Source organism: Eptesicus fuscus, chromosome 5, assembly GCF_027574615.1.
Source record: "Eptesicus fuscus isolate TK198812 chromosome 5, DD_ASM_mEF_20220401, whole genome shotgun sequence".
NCBI lineage: Eukaryota > Metazoa > Chordata > Mammalia > Chiroptera > Vespertilionidae > Eptesicus > Eptesicus fuscus.
Genome location: NC_072477.1, coordinates 28,072,552 through 28,091,999, shown reverse-complemented (window position 1 = coordinate 28,091,999; position 19,448 = coordinate 28,072,552). Strand labels below are relative to the sequence as shown.

At 42.1% G+C, this 19,448-nt stretch overlaps 1 protein-coding gene across 5 annotated transcripts in view; it reads left to right on the top strand.

Moving 5' to 3' along the window:
• Positions 1 to 417: 417 nt before the first annotated feature.
• The window catches only part of GARIN2 (golgi associated RAB2 interactor family member 2), a 32,721-nt gene continuing 13,690 nt past the window's right edge, over positions 418 to 19,448 (top strand). For 4 of the 5 annotated variants that reach the window (XR_008556079.1, XM_054715982.1, XM_028141556.2 and 1 more), the window contains exons 1-6: positions 418 to 541; positions 5,978 to 6,065; positions 10,578 to 10,740; positions 13,587 to 13,780; positions 14,494 to 15,028; positions 17,236 to 17,465. Coding sequence is in view for 4 of the 5 variants with exons in the window: in XM_054715982.1 (XP_054571957.1) it covers positions 10,582 to 10,740; positions 13,587 to 13,780; positions 14,494 to 15,028; positions 17,236 to 17,465 (1,118 nt within the window). In the remaining variant the exon portion in view is untranslated. The remainder of the gene's footprint in view (positions 542 to 5,977; positions 6,066 to 10,577; positions 10,741 to 13,586; positions 13,781 to 14,493; positions 15,029 to 17,235; positions 17,466 to 19,448) is intronic. The other variant, XM_028141558.2, reaches the window with a different exon arrangement.

The following is a 19,448-nucleotide window of genomic DNA, read 5'->3' as shown; positions in this document are numbered from 1 at the left end:
CTAAGAATGCTACATCCATTTGAAGTTTCTCCTCCCAGAAGCTCAAAGTGTCTTAAATAGCCCGAGTCTTTGAAAATGGGGATATCGGGAGATTGAATGATAAATTATCAGTTGAATGATAAACAGTATAGTGCTTTCAACTTTCTCGGTATGATATCTCAGTATGATTCTACTGCTAAATTCACTTTTCTACCCTGAAGTTCTCATCTGAAAACTTTATGCTGCAACCAGAACTACCTCTGTGGAGCTGTGTGGGCTCTGAGGGAGTTCTGGCAACCCTGAATCTCCCAAGGAGGCCAGCCGACTCCAGCTTCTCTTCCTGCAGAGACCATGTCAGCGCATTGTGATGCGGGAGCAATGGAACAATGCCCAGGGCAGCCTGCCTCCCCCGCTGCTTTTACTACGTGGTCAGTTGCCTGCCTGGTAGACACAAACACCTTCTGCCAAAGAAATGTGAAAAGAGTTGGGAGCGTGCCCTTTGGAGACTAACCTCCTAGTGGACATCCAGGAGATCGCGAGGTCTCTCCAGCCTCACCTCTGTGTAAGTGACTCCCGCTCCTGCCACCTGGAGTGAACCTGAGGGAGAAGGAAGGTTTAGCTCAATGAATTTCAAATAATTCAAGAAAAATGGTCTATTTTCCTCTTATCTTCCTCTTTTCCTTCTAGTTCCATTTCTTTCCTTCTAGTACTGTAACCAGAACAAGAAGGAAAGCTCAGAGACAACACCTAGTTACTGGATTTCGTAAAAATAATTTCATCGAGCGTTTGAAATGGAAATAAAAATGAGTTTTCCAGATTCTCTTCAAATTTTGATTTTTCAAACTGTTACCCCAATTTTCTTCCATAAGTGCCTGAGAATTGAATGCATTTATAGAAAGACAGTCATTTTCAATTGTTCAAATGGGAGAGAAGATACAGATACCCAGGGCTTTTCTGTTCAAAAATGAAAAGTTAGTTGGAGGAAGAAAGGGGGTCCCATTGTCAAGAGAGGGAGCTGCAATATTCAGACCTTCTCACAGGTAAAAGAAGAATTGCAACCTAGAATTGTGATGGACCAATCCTGAAAATGTTAACTGGTGTGTTAAGAATCTTAGAAAAAAGTAAATGCGATACTTCAAAGCATCACAGAGAACAGCTTCACCAAGTGCTGGCAGACTCCATCATTTAGGAGCTTCCATGGAATTACAGAACCAACACACAAAGGGAAAAGACAGCAGAGTCTAGATGGTCAGTACATGGGCGTTCACTATAGAATTCTTTCAACATTGCTGTAGGTTTGAAATTATTTTATAATTACATATCAGAGGAAAAGACCACGTGGAAATAGTAAAGAGGAAAGACAGAGAACAATTTATGGGCATTTCTACACACTGCTCTGAATTAGGCGGTCAGAAAAGCCAACAAACACTTCCATGCTGGCTCCCAGATGCCCACTCCCTCCTCTTCCTAATTTCCATTAAAGCTCAAGCTGTCCCAGTTCCAAAAAATTCCCAAAGACTGCATTTATTCCTGGGAAAATGCAGACTCCGCACCCCCACCATAGGGTGGTACCTTCACATCCACACTATTCTTAGCTCTGATGGGGCCTTGGCCATCCTGGGAACATTACCCAGATGGGGAATTCTGGTGACGTCATGGAAAGTCCAGAGCAAAACTGAAGCCGTTCCACCCTGAGATGTATGCAGCTCATTGCTTCTCTGGGCTCTGTTCCCCTGTTAAGTCACTGGCATGGGCTCCTGGTCTGGGATCAGATTTAATATGGAATCCCCCTACCTTTTTCTTTTACTAAAAGCCAACAGTGCTTTTTCAAATGAAAATTACACTCTAATTCTGCAGAAAAAGTGCAACCTGGTGTAAATGTCTGCTGAATTAATCTGCACACAGAATTGAAAATAGAGGGGGGATAGGATTGAGAGGGAGAAACATGCTAATTAAGAGAAATAACAAAGAATGTAAAGGCTCTGCTAGTGATAGGATAAGTTGGAGTCCACCTCAAATATTATCAGATTCCTCTACGCCCTCCCTGCTCAGCAACAGTTACAGCCCTTATCTGTAGTATCACTCTTGCTTGCTTACTTAGATGTATAGGATATTTAATGGGACCAGTGAAAGGCATAAGTTATTGGGAAGATATAAGTTATGATTGTGAAACTAATACACAGTCCTGATAGAACAAACATGAGATTCTGTGTATGTGAAATGAAGCTAGCTTTGTGTTCCCATGATGGCCTACTGCAACCCTGCTTGGCTGCTCTGTTTAATTCACACATTCACTCAACACATATTTATTGTAATTCCATTATGTACTCATTCATTGGTCCTTTAGTGTGACTAATCTATTTTAATACTAAAGTTTACTTTTTAAAAAATATATTTTTATTGATTTCAGAGAAGAAGGGAGAGGGAGAGAGAGATAGAAACATCAATAATGAGAGAGAATCATCCCCCCATACTGGGGATCAAGCCCTCAACCGGGGCGTTTGCCCTTGACTGGAATTAAACCTAGGGCCCTTCAGTCCCCAGGCCGATGCTCTATCCACTGAGCCAAACCAGCTAGGGCTAAAGTTTACTCTTTATTTATGAGTTTTATATTATAGACTTATACTGCCCATGTAATATTAAAAAAAGCAAGACAGTATATGAACTTCCATAAAGAATTTTCATAAATAACCTTGCTTTATTTTTAAGATATTTATATATCTGAAATTTGTGATGTTATTCATATTAATAAGCTGAAAGTCAACAAATGTTCAGCTTATTAATATGAATATCACAAATTTCACTTGCAACATTTCTCTGCTCTGACTTTTAATCATAAAGACTACAGTCATATTCTCTGATGTGCAATGGTCACAGGGTGATGAAAGAGAGACATAAATGTGCTATTCACATTCTTCATTTATCCTTAGTAAAAACTTTTCCATGGATAATAATGCAAATGTTCTAAAGTTAGATTGTGGAATTATACTAAAAATCATTGAATTATACCCTTTAAATAAGTAAAGTAGATGGTATGCAAATTATATCTCAATAAAGCTATATTAAAAACTGATCCATAGATAAAATTATGAGGAAAACAAAACTATCTGTAGAAGTCCAACCCACACAAATCAGTTATTCTGAATCACCAAAATTAGCAGCAATAACTCAGTAAGGGTTGTTCATGGTTGTTCATGGGGTGAGAGGGCTGGGGCCTATGAGGTGACTGTCAGGATGATCTGCTGTGATCCCCACAAGAGCACAGCAGAGCACAGGGCGCTCAGAGTGAGAACCTGGAATCATCCACTGCCTTTTAAGGGAAAATCATTTCTCAAACATCTGTTAGCTATTGGGCACAATTAATTTTGGCACATCTTACAAGAGATTGTAATGTTCCAAATAGGTCCACACCATGATCTGTAACTGCTGATTTGATGTTAAGAGAAAATATAAATATTTATGCTATGCAATATAGAATACATGTATATGTATATATAAATTTATAAAGCTGAAAAGATATGTATATATATATATATATATATACATATATATGTGTATACACACACACACACACACACACACACACACACACACACACACACACACTAGAGGCCCGATGCAGGACACTAGAGGCCCGATGCACGAAATTCTTGCAAAGGGCATGGCCCTCGCAGCCCCAGCTTCATTCAGAAGGTCATCCAGAAGGATGTCTGGAAGGCTGTTCGGCTGTCCAGTCTAATTAGCATATTACTCTTTTATTATATATACCAAAACTTTAATACTGGCTGCAGGTATTGAAAGTAAGCCTAATAAATAGTTAATTTAAGAGCTGATCCTGCTTTTGGACCACTGACAGATTGTGAGGTGATGTGTGTGTGTGGCCAAGATTGGTTTCACAGAGCAAATTATGCATCTTAGGAACAGTGCAGTCTTGACTAATTAACCAAGATAACGGGGGGGGGGGGGGGGGGGGGGGAGGGGGAAGGCATTGTGAGACACAGACTGATAATCTCAAATCACAGTTAAAACTAGTTAAAAGTCAGCACACATTTACCATTTACTCAAAGGTGTCAAAATAATTCTAAAACAAATGTTTAGAAACAAACAACAACAACAACAAAAAATCACACCAGAGAAGATAAAAGGTTCTGTTCCATTTTCTGCTCCTTAGCTGACCTCCCCTTTGTTTCTCGGTTCAAAGGCAACAAGAGGGGCCAGTCTTAATCTGGGTTCAAATCTGCTAAAGCCCTTCCCTTCCTGTCACTTCCTCCCCCCTCAGTGTGGCCCTGAATCCACAGCCACCCCTGCTCCCCTGGGAGATCATCTGCTGATTGCTCTCTGGAGGAATGATGTTCTCTTATACAAGGAATCCTGAACCACATGAAGGACTGGGCAGGAAGGGGTATTCCCTATTCCCAAGGCCATGCAACCCCTACTGATTAGCATGTGTTTGAAAACACTAGACATAGCCTCCAAGATGTGGATGCTGTCACTCTCTTGGAGTGATTTTTCCCCCCAAAAAAATGTCTATTCTATCATCCATTTCTAGATGAACAAGAGTGGATTACTGCATTTCATCAAATCTAAGATCCATCAGTTATAAGATATATCATTATTGTATGGACCACTGTGAAAGAAAAAAATGCTACGAATTCCATAATTCAATGCTTTCTTATTAGTTAGATTTCTCCCACACAATATCTGTGCCTCCATGCTCTGAGCATTTCTTAAAGGAATGCTCCACTCTGTCTCTGGGAGCTTCTTCCGAGCCTCCAACTTGCATCCTGCAAGTTTTGTCCTGAAAGTTCCTCAGTCTTACTGGAAGATACCAACAAAGCGTTTTCAGGGAACCCATTAGGAACACATTTTAAATGATAATTAAATGCAACCCATGTAGTACAATCAACGTCCTTAATTTAATATGAACAACCAGGATTAAGTTCATCCATGTGCAGCCAATGACAACCACCATGCCATTGTCCCCCGGTGGTCACAAGATGTATTCCAGTTCAGTGTTGTTAAAATGAGGAAAAGCATGTTTCTTAGCATGGATGAAATTTGGGGAATATGAAACTAGCAGTGATCAAGAGGGAACCCTGCCAGGCAAATGCTAGGTAGATTGTACTTTTCGACACAGGGTCAGGTGTGGCAGACCAATATAGGCGCCATACAGATGCTCACTATTTGATAGCCACGGTGTTCGGTGTTTCTTACACATCGGTGTATTCAGTCATCCCAACACTGCATTGAGGATTGAGCTCAGAGATGTTAGTAACGTGGTCCAAGATCACAAAAGTAGCAGGTGAAAGAGCCCAAATATAAACCTGGCTGTGTCTGACTCCAAAATCCATTATGTTTCCACCAGACTAGTTTCCATACTGGCCTTATGTCACTTAAGTTAAAATAGCAACTATAGTTGTAGTTCACCTGGTCCAGGAATGAAGGGGTTACTTAAGTCAGAATTTTACGGAGACAAGTTAGAATTGTCTATAGTAACTGTAATCACAATATGATATGAGAACTAAACACAAGTGACAAAATACTGAGCATAGCGTATGTAAGTATATACATACAACAACTACAAGCTGGGACGTTAGAGTTATTTCGGCTGCTCTGGCTCATGTACAGAAAGAAAACCCTCAGGCTTCTTACAACCTGCCATTGCACAAAGGTTATGTGAGTCTACATTACTTCCTTTGTCACATTCTCAAATATCCTCGTTGGCTAGAGGAGCCCAGGAGTTCACTGTCTGGCAGTTTTAGGCCAACCATGAGCTATGGACATATGACTGTTTGGTTCCACTCACCGAAAGACCATGCTTAGGGTCACTGACAACAGCTCGGCTCAGATGTGGACAGCAGCCCTCTGACCACTTCACCCACTGGGTTCAGCTAGAACTCTTTCTAAGCCATGGACCTCACATTTGAAATAAGAGTAAGGATTAGTGTGGAAATTTCACTGCATACTTTAGTCTCTATTTTTGTTTCCTTCACACAAGACTTCATCATGAAAAGGAGGAAGCCCAAACTGAAGTGAGTTAAAAACGCTGTCTCCAAGAGAAGATTCTGGCTTGGCCCTGAATTGAGGTGAGATGGGATGGTGCACAAGATGAGCCTGTGGTGAGCTATGCCATCCCCGCTCCTCTTCCCTTTGTCTACCCTTCTTCCTTTCTCTTTCCCTTCCTTTTTTACTTACTTCCCTTCCCAGGCTTTCTTTTCCTCTGTCCCTCTTCTGGGAATTCAGGGCACCAAAGATGGCGGCTTTGGATGACCCACTTTTCTAGATTCAAGAAGGGAGACGTGCACCAATGTGAGAATCTGAGCTGAGAGGGACGAAACTGCAAGAAAGCGCAGCTGTTCTGGGAAATGGAGGGAGAACAGTTGCTGTGATTGCTTGTCAGCCAGACCCCAAAGGTCGGGGGCCTTCGCTCTCCTTCCTCCATTACTCCTTGCTCTCCTTTCAAAAATGCTCTATTCCAAAGCTGTCTTGACATGCTCCAGGAGATCGTCATAGACAGGGTGTCCCCAAAAATGTGTACACACACTGCAAGATTATAAAGTCAGTGTTTATTAACATACAGTTCATTTTCAAAATTTTAAAGAATCTTCAGAAATGAATAATGTTGTTTGTCAGTGCCTGTTTGAAACTGATGACGGTTCTGGTCCAGGCACTGCTGATAACAGGAAGCAATGGAATGGCAAACATCAAGAACCATTTCGTTCGGTACTTGTGAGCCCTCAATTGGTCAACCGAGTTTTGTACCTTAAACTTCCTCTTTTATGTATCCTCATTAAAAAGTCTAGTGGCACTTTAAAATAAATTTTCTGTTCAAAGCTTAGTCTGGTTGCACCCATTATTTCAAATCAATTAAACCTGAAAAGGAGTGAAAATCAAGTGAGTTATCAGCTGTTAAAGTGTGTATACATTTGGGGGGACACCCTATATTTGGGCTCCCAGGGGATCCAGTTGAGAGTTGGAGCACTCGCTGTGTCCTCCGGTTCTCTCAGGCAGCCTCAGTGTCTCCGCCCATCAAGCGATGATGGACACATGTTTTGTCCTACTGGGTAAGTTATGGAGCAGAGAATATGTAAATGACAACAGGCTTTTTTCCTAGCCATTCAATCACTATGAAAATTCTTTCATTGCTGTTACAAAGCTCTGTCCTTGGAAATCTAAAGTGGTTTAATATAGCCTCTTTCACTCAAGGCCTGAACCTCAGAATTCGTCTATCTCCTCTCCCCCATCCTCTCCACCTCTTTTACTTTCTCTTTCTTTGTATTATTATGCCCATTAATTTTTAAAACAATCACAAACTTACAAAAATATTTTCTGAATTTTTTTAGAACAGTTTTCAACATGATGCCCCATTGTCCCCAAGTACTTTAGTTTGTGTTTCCTACAATCAAAGATGTTCCTCTACATAGCCAAAACATGACCATCAAAATCAGGACATGAACATTGCATATTACCACCATCTAATCCTGAGACCCCATTCAAATTTTGCCGATTGTCCTAATGAGGACCTGCAAAGCTAGAGGATCCAGTTCACTTGGCATGTCTCTTTGGTCTCCTTCAGTCTAGGACAGGGCCTTAGTCTTCCTTTGACTTTCATTATCTTGACATGTTTTAAGACCACAAGCCAGTTATTTTGTTGAATGTTCCTGAATTGGATCTGTCTGATGTTCCCTAATGATGGGATTCAGGTCATGCATCTTTGGGAGGAATATCACAGAAGGATGCTGTGTGCTGCTCATTGCATCCTGTCTGGTGGTACACTAGTTTCATTGCCATTGCTGACAGTGTTCATTAACCACTTCATTTAAGGGGTGTCTGCTTGGCTTCTTCACTATAAAGTTACTTCTCCCCCTTTGAAATTAATGAACATGTAGGTTTGAAATATGTAAATATTCTGTTCCTCATCAAACTTTTAATTAATTTATGTATTTAAATCAGTATAGAGTCTCATGGTCTCCTATTGTATTAGATCAATTCCCAGGATGCAACCGATTACACATCTCTTACACCATCCTCTTTCCCACTGGATGCCCTCCTCCCCCTCCCCGGGCTCACACACTGAGCTGCACCCCCCTCTCCTGGTAATAGACACCCTCTTGCCTCCCTCCGGTTCTGGGCTGCAGCTTCCCCCCACCTCAGATTCCTGCCTCTTGGTTCAGCTAACACATTTAGAACATTGTTCAGATAGGGACAAGAACAGGAAGAAGGGGAAAGACACCTTCTGTATTCTTTGGTTCTCCCTCCGTTTTCCTCTTTCCCATTCATCCTGACCTATCCTGACTCCGCCCACCCTTGCAGTCTTTCCAAGCACTCAAGGCAGGATTGAATCTTGAGCAATGACTTATGCTCCTCTAGTTAGACCATGAGGGTCTACTTCCTGGTGTGGGACTTGCAAGCTGTGTGATGTTGGGTGAGTTACTTTCTGTCTCCAAGCCTCAATTGCATAGTGTATAAACTGAATATCTTAATAATGCTACTTCATGGTGTTAACAGAATTAAATGAGGTAGGGCATGCAAGGCCTGTATTGCTTCCCACATGGCAAGAACTAAACAAATTCTATCAATTACTATTTCCTTCCTCTCTATGTTAGGTGGAAGTTGTTTTATCTCTTCCCACCCCCATCCCTGAATGCTTTCTTTTATCCCATTCTTTTTATGTTCTGGCTTCTCTAGACTATTTTAGTTTCTTGCTCTTCATTTTTTTAAAATATATTTTTATTGATTCCAGAGAGAGGAAGGGAGAGGGCGAGGGAGATAGAAACATCAATGATGAGAGAGAATCATTGATTGGCTTCCTCCTGCATGCCCCCTACTGGGGATCAAGCCCGCAGCCCAGGCATATGCCCTTGACCAGAATCAAACCTGGGACCCTTCAGTCCGCAGGTTGACGCTCTAGCTACTGAGCTAAACCAGCTAGGGCATTTCTTGCTCTTCTTGACTCATTTTACTCCCCATATGTTCATGTATAAGATGTGCTAATGAACCTGGCCAGTGTGGCTCAGTGGTTGAGTATAGACCTATTAACTAGGAGGTCAGGGTTTGATTTCCAGTCAGGGAACATGCCTGGGTTGCGTGCAGGAGGCAGTCAATCAATGATTCTCTTTCATCATTGATGTTTCTATCTCTCTCTCTTTCTCCCTACCTCTCTGAAAGCAGTTAAAATATATATATATAAGCTAAAGGGCGGCATCCATTGAGCTCCGCCAGTTAAGGTCTGTGGGGAATTCCCATGCTCTCCATGCCCCGTCATATGCTTGTAGGATGTCAGGTAGCAGTGGTCTCTGCACCCCACGACCCTGGCTGGGACAGCAAGAAAACATGCTCACTACTTACCTACTAGCTTAGGCTAGAGGGGAAAGTGTCTCTGAGAAAGGACCGAGGTGGAAATCTGATGCAGGAGCTACTGCGTGCCAGTTAAGGACTCTTCCTCTAACAGGCATGGGGTTTGTGAAGAGGGAAGGGGGATATTTTGAACATTTGAGCAGAATTACACTCTGAAGTCCTGTTCCCTTCTTGGAATTCTGTGATTTCTGATAGATGAAAGATAATATCCATTGGCCTATAGCCATTGTTGTCTGTTGAAGCAGTTTCCGGAGAGAGAGGAGGAGATGAATGACTGTGATTGATTAGATCAATATCCACTATTTACCTCCCAACCAAGAGATAAGCCTTGGTGAAGGGTGAATGATCAGGAAGAAGTGTTCTCAGTTTAGTGTAATTTCGATACCCTTCTTTTTTTAAATTTATTTTATTGATTTTTTACAGAGAGGAAGGGAGAGGGATAGAGAGAAACATCAATGAGAGAAAAACATCCATCAGCTGCCTCCTGCATACCCCCTACTGGTGATGTGCCTGCAACCAAGGTACATGCCCTTGACTGGAATTGAACATGGGACCCTTCAGTCCGCAGGCCAACGCTCTATCCACTGAGCCAAACCAGTCAGAGCTCGATACCCTTCTTAAAAAAAGAAAAAAATGCTGAATGATGGAAAGAGTAGTGGTACATTAATTAAGAAGACAGAAAAGGAAGGTTTAGGCGTTACGGGGCATGTGTTGTGAGGCCTCCTCGAGAGGCCTTTCCTAACCAGCCTAATTAATTAGCGTTGCCAGCCCTATACCCCAGGCACTTTATATTCCAGCTATCTCTGTTCTACAGTCTCTGTAGCCCTTATCATCCAACATCTTTATTTTTTTTTAAAGAGAGAGAGAAATATCGATTTGTTGTTCCACTTACTCATGCATTCATTGGTTGCTGCTTGTATGTGCCCTGACCAGGGATCAAAACTGCAACCTTGGCTCATGGGGACGACACTCCAACAAATAAGCTGCCTGGCCAGAGCCACATCTGTTTCTAACTTGCCTCCTCTGTTTCCCCATAGCGTATAAGCTGCTTGAGGGGAGGGACCCTATCAGTCCTGCTCAGATGTATCTCCAGTGCTCAGCAAGTTGCCTAGCATATCATAGATGTTGATGAAATTTGTTGACTGAATGAATAAGTGAAGCTACTTACGTGTTATATAAATTTTCTCTGCATCTGTTCATTGTCTGTCCACTTTGTCAATTGTCTGATGTCTGTGTGTAAGCACAATGAAGAAGAGCAACAGGAAGTCTACCATGAGGATCAGTGAGCGAGATGCCATCTGCATCCCACCCTCTCACAGTCCAAGAGATCTCCAAAATATGTTGGATGGAGGAGAGTATGCCCCTTTTGTATCTCCTCCCATATTAGAGGGCAATTTCATCCAGGTAAATATTTGAGCCCTGAATTATGTTACAATAATTTCAGTCATTAACTTACTCAAAGATGACTGAAAAGGTTGGGAGGAGAATTGTTTTAAATGTGGCAGTGGAATGTATGATACAGTTAAAGGGAACAGTTTTGGAACTTTAAACAACTGAAAATAATTATAATGTTAAGTAAAAATTCATTTCAAATTTTCCCAACTCTAACCTAGGAATTCTGTCCAACTCTACCATAATTTTCTATCATAATCTTCTCAAAATTACATGAAGAGACGGTAGTCATTTTTAGGATATCCTGCCACAGGAAAGCATTCTGATAATTCCTTTCTTAGATTTAGAAGACATTTTAAAGAATAACATCTATGACACAACTGGGATTTAAAATGAATTTTGGCTTTTAGTTCTGAAGGTGAAATACAATTGTCAAATTGTGTTAGGGAGAAAAGTTTCCTTTCATAAAAATGTACCTGCATTATGAATGAAACTACATTTCAATGCATTTGGGAGCAGTTCTAACTTTCCTTTGAACATTCAACATTAAAATATTCAGATAAACCTGGCTAGTGTTGCTCAGTGGTTGAGAGTCAACCTATGAACCAGGAGGTCAGGGTTCAATTCCCAGTCTGGACACAAGCCCAGGTTTTGGGCTTAATCTCCAACAGGGAGATTAAGATTGCAGGAGGCAGCCAATCAATGATTCTCTCTCATCATTTGATGTTTCTATCCCTCTCTCCCTTTCCATTCCCCTCTTGGAAGTAAATAAAAACAAATATTTAAATATATATATATATATATATATATATATATATATATATACACACACACACACATTCAGACAAAGAAATAGGGAAATGAATTCAATGGCATAGGCTGTACCTCTAAACTTCACTGAAATGCCACAGCCAAGTCTAACATGAAACACATCCATCAAACAGCTCCTCAGCTGATGCCACAGAGGGGTGACCGAGATGACCACAGATACTTACTTCTTCACCTTCCATAAGCATGTTCTCTGCACTGACCCCTGGGAGCCAGGGAGACCTCCTCCCCTCCAGAACCATAGGCTGGAAGTGATGCCTCAAAGAACACTAATGCTTCAGTGTTGCCCAGAACACATGTAATAAGTCATAATTGTATGTACTTTACTTTCCATGTGCTTCGTTCTTACTAATATTCTTTTTTTTTCACATTTCTTCCTGCACACTTTTCAAATAACCTTTGCATGCTCTCATGAACATGGGGGTGGGGGCCAGTTAGCATTCTATAGACCAGTGGTCGGCAAACTCATTAGTCAACAGAGCGGCAAACCGCTGCTCGAGAGCCACATGTGGCTCGTGAGCCACAGTGTGCCGACCACTGCTATAGACCATCCATGGCCCCATATCATAATTGGATTAAGGTTATTTCCTTCAACATGCAGCAAGATACTAAAGTTTCTGAGTCAACAAGTTTAAATGAAAAAGCATAACAATGAGCTCAGAGTGCCAGAACCTCAGGGCATCAGCTCGCCCACGGGGAGTCATCAAGGACCCAGCCTCCCTCTTTTTGCTCTGTCGCCCTCAAGTTAGCTCCCCTCGAACATCACATGCAAACAGGACAGTGACTGCCAGTAACAGAAGAGATGCCTCTCATCCTTATACTCTGTGAGGACTCGGAATCCTTTCCCAGAGCCACCTAGAGGCCCCCACTAGTGTCTCATTGGCCAGGCCTGGGTCACATGCTGCTGCTAAAAGCAATTGCTTGCAAGGGGATGAGTCAGCATGACTGGCTTATCATAATTTTTTAATATGTTTTTATTGACTTTAGAGAGAGGAAGGGCGAGAGAGATAGGAACATTGATGAGAGAATAATTGATCAGCTGCCTCCTGCATGCCCCCCACTGGGGACTGAGCCCACAACCTGGGCATGTGCCCTGACCAGGAATCGAACTGGTGACCTCAGTACTCAAGTATTGAGCCACACCAGCTGGGCTAAGTCAATCATAATTTAACCCCTGAGTTGGGACACCAGCCTCGAGGAATGGGTACTGGACAAAACCAGAATTCTGCTCATCGGGCAGAAAAGGAGCATGGTGTTGGGTAGATAATCAATAGTGTGGGTTCTGATGTCTTTTAGAGTATATTTGTTTTTAAGTGATTTATTTTTTGAGCCAGTTATTATACAGCTGAGAAACCAAGTGTTGCTTGGAACTTCTCTGGCTTCACATCCTTGTCCACCCACTTTCCAGTCTCCTCCTCTTCCAACTGCAAAGATTTTACTGGCTGAGATTCTTAGGACTTGGGGTTTTGCACATGCAATTCCTCAGCTTAAAAGTGCTGTCCACACAGCCAGTTTATCTCCCACATTGTTCAGGTCTCAGTGAGGTCCCTTTCTCAAGGGAGACCTCTCTGACCCTGTGGCCCGGGTGCCTGGGACTGGCCGATTGGTAAGTGTTTAGGAAGTTTGCAAGTAGTTGTTAAACACAGCCACTATTAAAAATTAAATTCTATAAACTTTTCCAATTAAGTTACATTCAAAACAAAGGCAACAAATACTCAAAACTCATTATTCCTATTATTTCTCTTTCTCCCTCCCCCCCTCTCTCTAAACAAACAATAAACATACCCTCAGGTGAGGATTAAATAATAATAATAATAAGTGGCATAGTTGCTCAGTGTTTACTTCCCTGGTAGACCTCCACAGTCAGGAGCCATGTCTGCCTTTTTACTGTGAGAGCTCCAAGAAGTCACAGGAACGAGTGAGTGAACACATGCATCACATGGTTCGTTTTTCCTGTTTCCTGCAGGTAAGCAAGGGAGTCGGGACCATGCACCTCATCAGAAAACCCCTCTCCCTGTTCTCTGCCTTAGGTCAATAGAAGAGGTGAATCCATTTACCTTCACAACCGAGCCAACTGGGTGGCTGTTGCCATCTGCTCTTCCAGCCACACCCACAAGACCCCCAACGTGATGCTGCTGGCACATCTCACACCCACGGCCCAGAAAGACAGACCCCTGTTTGAGAGTCTCCTGAGATCGTCTCCAGAGAAACTGGTGCTCACCAGGTGAGTTACAAAGGGAAGAGGGGAAGGATGTTTCAGAAAATGGGCTTTGCCCCCGAGGAGCTGAAAATGGACACAACGATGACACTTGCTCCGAGGGAGCCTCTCCCTTGGGCTCCTTGCTGCAAATGAGAGCCACACCCTCAAAGCTGGGGAAATGGCTTATGCCAGCCTGGCAGTCAAACAAGAGGTAATTTTTTTTTAATTGAACTTAATTAACAGGAACTGAAAACTCAAACCAACTCTGTAGAACATGCCCCTCTCCCCCCAACATCCTAACTTCTACCAGAAGTAGTTAGCTCTGGTTTTGTCTCAAGCCACCAACTTGCTGTGTGGCCTAGAGCCAGTCACCCACCTTCTCTCAGTCTCAGCTCTGCAGGATGAAACAGGACAGTTTCTCATGGTAAATGTCGGTACTCTGACTTTTGTAGTACATCAGAGCCTTAGCAGTGTGACCCGGGTGGGATGACCCCCAGCAGCCTGATGGCATGTACTGAAAATGAACATTCCGAGCCTCCTAAACTACGGACCAGCCCTGGGGACCTGTGGCCACGGGAAGGCACTGCCAGGTCCCTGCCTGCCCCTACCCGGGCCTGGGTGGGAGACCAGCCTGTGGTCCTAAGTCTCACTCTACAAACTGCTATAAAACGTAGCAGGAAAGGCCTTCTGGGAGGCCTCCGATCTGGCCTCCAGGTGACCTCTGCGTCTGTTTGCAGGTTTCTCCCTCTGCAGTTTGTGACTCTGTCTGTGCACGATGCCGAGAAAATGCGCCTCAAAGTGAAGTTGGTGAGTGGCCGAGCCTACTACCTCCAGCTCTGCGCCCCCGCATACAAACAGGACGCCTCGTTTTCTCAATGGGTAGAGCTCATCGCCCTCCTGAATCAGGAGAAAGCCAAAGCTTCCAGAGTGTCGGAAGTCTCGAGCCTCTCGGAACTCACAAATAGCACAGACATCACGGGCTCGATGGACATCATGGATATCGCAGAATTCACAGCTGTACAGACTTCCCATCCGTACACGTATTCAGACCATGTATATGGCATGGAGAGCACTGATTTCTCAGAATTAACAGTCATCACCGACGTCACGGATGTCACGGATGTTCCCGAACAGGAGGTCACTGAGGCCCCAGATGTGAACATTTTCACAGAAGTCACAGAAGTCACAGACCTCCATGATGGCACAAACAGCTCCGGGGTCAGAGTGGTATTTGAAAATGATGACATACTAAGGGCCAAGCAAGAGGAAAAGGTATGTGACATGGAAGACTTTCGTTCTTTAAGAATCAGGAACAAGGGTGACCGCCAAGATTGCTCTTCTTGGTTAGTTCCCTGATGGTGATTATCAAAATGCTATGGAACTTGCTCTAATTTTAACAATGAGATCTGATCCTTGCTGTAAAGGAGTTGTCAGGTGTCTCCTGAAATATAGGTAGTGACCATCCTTACCACCAAACGTACCCCAATGTCAGAAAGCTGTGGTGGGATGGGAAGAACTTTGGGATCAGAGTCCGAGACCTGGCTTGGAATCTTGCCCTGCTGCAGAGTGGTTTGGCCAAGTCACTGAACCTTTTTTTTTAAAAAATGGCAAAGGGCAAGGAAGACGTTTCACAGAAAAAGAAACTTCCAATAAATACAGTGGAAAGTTTAACCTCATTAATAATCAAAGAAATTCAAACTTAGAAAGAATCTAACCTGTAAAACTGTTGCTTAAAAGAATAAAAGTAGTCCATGTTAGTAAAGCTGTGGTCAACATGGAATTCATATAGATTTATGGTAGGAATGAAAATTGCTACAAACCTTAAAATATACCCTTTGACTCAGTGATCCCACTTCTAGGACTCTTTCTAAAAGGAATTAAATAGAAATAGGAATGAGGACTTCACTATAAAGATGCTAATCATTCCACAGCTATACCATGTTTCTAAACATGAAAATATGGAAGTAACCTAAATGTCCACTACAGGGAAAATGGCTAATTGGATTTAAATCCACGCAGGGCAGGCCCCATATTTGTCTTATTCAGGAATGACCATAGTATGTATCTGGCAAGTTCATAGACACTTAGTAAATATTTGCTAAATGAATGAACACTCTGTAGCTATTAAAATTGTTGAAGAATTGTTCTTTACTTAGAAAAATCTTCATGAAATAAAGTTGAGTGAAAAATGAAGACTATGATCCCTAAGGTACAGAGGCAATACAATAGGAGGGGGAAAGTCATATTATTAATAGCAGTTTATTTTTGGATTTGGGGATTATAAGCAATTCATGTTTTCTTCATACTTTTCTGAGTTTGCTGTTCCCTACAACAAAAAGGATCCATTTTTAATTAGAAGAATTCAAGTTTTAATGATATAAGGAAAACGTTTATAATAAATCATTAAGTGAAAAAGGTAGCATATGAAACAGAAATATGGTCACAGAACAGACACATACAAAGTAAATAAATGGGCAAAGGGACCAAGTGAAATGTGCCAGAGGAGTGGTTATTTCTGGCCAGTGGCATCAGGCTGGCAATAATTTTCTTCCTTTCACTTTATATATTACTAGAGGCCCGGTGCACAAATTCATGCACGGGTGGGGTCTGGCTGGCCCTCCCCGATAGGGGCCAATGGGGCCGGGCCAGCTGGGGAGAGGGGCCATGGACCGATGGCTTCCAGCCCTGCCCGCTGGTCGAACTCCTGCTCGAATTCCTGGTCCAGGGGACAATTTGCACATTAGCCTTTTTATTACATAGGATGGTATTTTTTTAAGTTATTCTATCGTAAATACGTATTTCTTTCATTGTCAGACTTAAAATGAAGTTTTTAGAAGGAAAATTATTTTCCAGGAAAGGTAACAGAGGTGATGGACTAGTTGGTGCAGACGCGGGGGACACAGTATTCAGAACCTGCCAGCCGATTGCTCTGAGCCTTAGATTCCCTGGGCGAGCCACTCAGAGAGGTGGTGCTTTAACAGAAACCAGGAAATTAGAACGGGAGAGGTTTTAGGGTATTAAGGATTAGGTAGAGGTTCTAAGTGTTTTGAAAAACTAATTCGGTAGCGGTATTATGAAGCTCCAACTCCTCTCCCCTAGTAGATGCCCTTAAACAAGGACAGCCTCAGATTGGGGAGTACCTAGCAAGGCCTTTCTGGAAAACCTTCCTTTCCCTGACAATTCGGGGAGAGGAAGTCCTGTAATTTAGTACTAATATTTTCTCAAGTGAGGTGACTGTGGTACATGACCACACGAGCTTTTCATTGTGCTGTGTTGGGTCCCCACACTGCCAGCCTCCAACACCCACCTGGCCTCCCCACCAGCCATGCAACAGCAAGCTTCAGTTCCTCGTTACTGCGCCTGTGCATCGAATAAATCTGAATGAAACGATTGCTGTTTTAGATATGGCCCCATAAGCCATCTACTTCTGGATGATGCTCTCCTGTTACCTGATTTGCTGCTGCTTATTATTTCCAAAGGAAAAACTGGAAAAATGTCTGAAGCCTGGGTGCCTACGAGATGCGAAGAGTAAGAATGAGCTCAAAGAATTCACAAAACACGTCACCATCTCTAACGTAACACTGACTTTCGAAGGGGAAAGATGTTTCCAAACTACCTTGACGCCGGTAGAAAGCGAGCCGCATGCCTGCGAAGAGATGAATGACAGGACCTCGGAAAGAAGCACCACTCTCAAGGCTGAAGAATCCAGGTGCGTGAGGCAGGGCGGTCCCGGGGATGCCGAGATGGGAGGTCACATAGATACAATATAATCGGATGATGACATCGTCAACTCTTAATTACCCGATTTTGGTTCCATCTCCGTCTAAATTTTATTTTCATTCTGGGCTGCCTGCCTGGTGTCGCTGTGTGTGCTGAAGAAAATAAACAAGAATCACAGGGTCCACCTTTGGGAGTTAGGGGGCCTCGATTTCTAGAGTGATGATGGGTGCTCTTTCTTTTATCTTTTTTAAAATATATTTTATTGATTTTTTTTACAGAGAGGAAGGGAGAGGAATAGAGAGTTAGAAAAATCGATGAGAGAGAAACATCAATAAGCTGCCTCCTACACACCCCCTACTGGGGATGTGCCCACAACCAAGGTACATGCCCTTGACCGGAATGGCACCTGGGACCTTTCAGTCCATAGGCCAACACTCTATCCACTGAGCCAAACCAGTCAGGGCTATGCTTCTCTATCTTTTCTCATCTACATATCCCTCACACTTTTCTACATTTCCAATTAATAACTTAATAATCTGAAAAAAAAACTATTTTCATAACTTAAATATCCATTTGCAAGATGAATGGGAGAGAGCACTATAGTATAAAGATTAAAGTTAATCCAATCATTCTGGAGTAATGCCTAAAAAGAAACCAGAGGAAAATTTGGATCTAAATACTTATATTAGCAATAATGAAAACAAGGGATGCAATGAATCATGTCTAAGTTATTTTTATTTTTATAAAATATATTTTTATTGATTTCAGAGAGAGAGAAACATCAATGATTACAGAGAATCATTGATCAGCTGCCTCCTGCACGCCCCACACTGGGGATCAAGCCCACAACCTGGGCATGTGCCCTGACCAGGAATTGAACCATGACCTTCTGGTTCATAGGTCAACATCAACCACCAAGCCATGCCAGCAGGGCTCTAAGTTTTTTTTTAATATAAAAAGGAACAGGGGTAAACAGGAAAACAAAACTAAAAAAAAGTAATAAACAGCCCTGGCCGGTTTTGCTCAGTGGATAGAGCGTCGGCCTGTGAACTGAAAGGTTCCAGGTTTGATTCTGGTCAAGGGCACATGCCAGGTTATAGGCTCCATGCCAGTAGAGGACTTGCAGGAGGCAGCCGATCCACGATTCTTTCTCATCATGGATGTTTCTATCTCTCCCTCTCCCTTCCTCTCTGAAATCAATAAAAATATTTTTTTAAAAAACTAATAAACAGTAAAAAATTTAAGTAATTTAAAGTGATAGAAACTTTGGTTGATTCTTCAAAAAGAATAAACAAAAAAAAAAGGGCAAACCACCGTACAACTTTTTTCTTTAAAGGGCAAAATTGGAAACTTGAAAGGTGTCACATCAGCTATTAGGAAGATTAGTAAATTGTTATTGAGAAAGATTATATACAAGTTTGCTTTAATAGCTTGGAAACCCTAAATTAAATAGATGACTTTAACAAAAACACAAGAAGCAAAACTGGCATAATCAAAATTTGAAAACAGAAAGCTTTCATCAAATAGCTCCCATGAAAGAAAAGATATGGTTCTGACTTTTACTAGACAGTTTTTGGACACTCTAAATCATCTAGCAGATGTTTGTAATCTTTTAAATATAAAAAAAATGCATTTTAATTTCCTAATTTTATGAAGCAAATAATTTGGATTGTAAAGCCTGGCAGATAGCACAAGAAAGAAAATTTTAGATTAATCCTACCTGTGGCAATAAATGCTAAATTCATAGGCTCTTAAGAAGCAAAATATAGGAAATAATACCAAATTAAGGAAACTGTCTATAGAAGTCATTATTTGGATATCGAATAGCAGAAAAGTCATGACACTTTAAATGCATTTGAGAGATTTTGATGCTCTTGATAAAGACTCACAAAATATAGAACTTTTCCTTTAGCACAGAAAAGAACAATTGCTCCAAATCAGAGATATCATTTTAATGAAGAAATTTTGCAAC